This window comes from Sinocyclocheilus rhinocerous, unplaced genomic scaffold (genome assembly GCF_001515625.1).
Source record: "Sinocyclocheilus rhinocerous isolate Xijiao unplaced genomic scaffold, SAMN03320098_v1.1 scaffold429, whole genome shotgun sequence".
Taxonomy (NCBI): Eukaryota; Metazoa; Chordata; class Actinopteri; order Cypriniformes; family Cyprinidae; genus Sinocyclocheilus; species Sinocyclocheilus rhinocerous.
The window spans coordinates 993,115-996,115 of NW_015665829.1; the positions used below are offsets into that span (position 1 = coordinate 993,115).

General features: G+C 38.7%; 1 protein-coding gene across 3 annotated transcripts in view; it reads right to left on the reverse strand.

The window, feature by feature from the left end:
- Positions 1-1,288: 1,288 nt before the first annotated feature.
- LOC107731568 (serine/threonine-protein kinase Sgk1-like) overlaps positions 1,289-3,001 on the reverse strand; it is a 7,329-nt gene continuing 5,616 nt past the window's right edge. For all 3 annotated transcript variants that reach the window (XM_016542686.1, XM_016542685.1, XM_016542687.1), the window contains one exon: positions 1,289-2,354. In XM_016542686.1, the coding sequence (XP_016398172.1) occupies positions 2,187-2,354 (168 nt within the window). In that variant the 3' untranslated portion in view covers positions 1,289-2,186. The remainder of the gene's footprint in view (positions 2,355-3,001) is intronic.

Consider the following 3,001-nt stretch of genomic DNA (forward strand, 5'->3'; position numbering starts at 1 on the left):
GCATCCAAACCCCTCTCCTTCATTAAGTCGATACCACTCATGTCAAATTGTTCGCATCTCTATCAAGTCACCATTTCTATTGCACAGCATTCCATGACCCTGTCCAACCCAGAGTGATGCAGACAGGAATGATAGACACACATGGAAATGTACCACAATGTACATAAATTAGCTGTACAGGCACATTTTGAACAGAAAAGACAGTTCCTTCTGGGCTACTACAAAACTTCTGTGCATGATGCAAAAGTTTCAATACAATCTAATCGACATGCTGTGTTTGCAATGGACAGCAATCGCTTCAGATAACGATGATAAATGGATGTATAAAACATACATCCATCTCACTAAATGAATGATAACAGAATGTGATGTGCGGCTACTAAAATTGCCTTTCCAGGAAACACATGTCTGGCATTTTGTGTAAAAGTGCTGGCATTGGAGAAAAAAGGAAAGAAAGTACTTGTAAGACAAAATATTCATTTTAGGAGGAACACAGGATGTCTTCTACTCATTCAGACAAATAATCACAGCTGAAAGCTTGCAGAACTCATTTTCCTTCTAATATAAACCTAAACATGGCTTGGGAAGTTTTGTGTAGGACTGAAGAGCTAAGCTAAACCACACTAATATAATGCAGTATGATCAATAATGCAGTTATTAAATTAACATTTGTCAATAGGAAGAAGATAATAAATGCATTCATTAAAAATGTATTGATATTTGAGTCGGACAGTCTGTGTATCCTCTTGTATTGATAGGGGTTGATATAATCACCCCTTTTTACGGACCATCCGTGTATTTTGTACTATTCTTGATCCTTTACCTCCACTGTGCAATGATGCATGAAAAATACAATTAAATAAAACATCATCCAAAGACATTTTGATCAAATGTAAAAGATCACAAAAGGCGTTTCGCCTAGTAGCTGGTGCCATCATCTCTGGCAAGCCATAGTTTGTTGTATAAATTTGCCTTTTCTTCCACAGATCATCAGTTCAACTCTCAGGCACTTCTAAGCTCTCTCTCTTTCTGAGCTCAGGTCCTCTCTGCATCCATTGGCACACATTGCATCTTTTCTGGACGTTGTTGTTACTGTAGTTTGTGTCCTACGATGTCCCCCATTCCTCTTGGTCATGCACAAGTGTCCCTTGTGCTGCCACTTCGTGCATGCAAATAAACCAGAAGAGCTAAGTGTCCCACACTGTGGTCCTTCTTCGTGATGCATCTAGTGATGCTGGAATAATGATAAATGGATGTATAAAACATACATCCATCTCACTAAATGAATGATAACAGAATGTGATGTGCGACTACTAAAATTGCCTTTCCAGGAAACACATGTCTGGCATTTTGTGTAAAAGTGCTGGCATTGGAGAAAAAAGGAAAGTAAATATTCATTTTAGGAGGAACACAGGATGTCTTCTACTCATTCAGACAAATAATCACAGCTGAAAGCTTGCAGAACTCATTTTCCTTCTAATATAAACCTAAACATGGCTTGGGAAGTTTTGTGTAGGACTGAAGAGCTAAGCTAAACCACACTAATATAATGCAGTATGATCAATAATGCAGTTATTAAATTAACATTTGTCAATAGGAAGAAGATAATAAATGCATTCATTAAAAATTTATTGATATTTGAGTCGGACAGTCTGTGTATCCTCTTGTATTGATAGGGGTTGATATAATCACCCCTTTTTACGGACCATCCGTGTATTTTGTACTATTCTTGATCCTTTACCTCCACTGTGCAATGATGCATGAAAAATACAATTAAATAAAACATCATCCAAAGACATTTTGATCAAATGTAAAAGATCACAAAAGGCGTTCCGCCTAGTAGCTGGTGCCATCATCTCTGGCAAGCCATAGTTTGTTGTATAAATTTGCCTTTTCTTCCACAGATCATCAGTTCAACTCTCAGGCACTTCTAAGCTCTCTCTCTTTCTGAGCTCAGGTCCTCTCTGCATCCATTGGCACACATTGCATCTTTTCTGGACGTTGTTGTTACTGTAGTTTGTGTCCTACGATGTCCCCCATTCCTCTTGGTCATGCACAAGTGTCCCTTGTGCTGCCACTTCGTGCATGCAAATAAACCAGAAGAGCTAAGTGTCCCACACTGTGGTCCTTCTTCGTGATGCATCTAGTGATGCTGGAATGGACGTTTTGGAGGGTCATGGAAGCCGTTACTGGAAGGCATGGCCAACTGGGGGACCATAAGAAAAGCCTGGGAATGCTCCGGCAGCCTCCCGTACGCTGCTGGTCACGTGCAGGTTATCAGTGTTGCATAGGGAGGTCGAGACGGGTAAGTGGGTGAACTCTGGGTCAAAGTGCCGGAGGTCAGTGGGACCAGACTGTAGATTCAATAGAGAGAGAATTTATTAAATACCCAATCAGAAATATTCATCTTAATGCTACCACCTTGTATTGAGAATGATTTATGGTAAACTAAGATATGCTTTCATGTAATTTCTGTTGAAACTTGTATGTCATGCATTTAAATTTACACATTTGTAATGATGAAGTTGCAACTTAGTTCATTTAAAATATTTGAACTTTAAATGTAGTATTGAATAACACACTACAGTTAAAATTATAATCAAGTACTTTACATGTGCTTTAGTATGTTAGTCAACACATCAAAATATGTGTCCTTTAATTTAAAATGTACTTTAAAGTACTTTTAATTTGACATTAACCTTTGACTGTGCAGGTAAGAAGTTAACTTACCACTGTAGGAACGAAAGGAAAGCTCTTGGTGCATAAAGAAGATCTGTAAAGTTGCAAAGACTAAAGTCTCAAATCCAAAGAGATATTCTTTATCAAAGTTAAGAGTCAACCACGCCTACCTAAAACGGCTCATTCTAACACGTTCCCACATGTCTACATCACTATGTGGAAATATTAACATAATGCCGCCCAAATGAGCACGCAAAGAAAGAAGGCGTGGTTTCAGAAACAGCAGTAGTGTTGATGCAGCCATGTCAGGGAGACGCTGTGT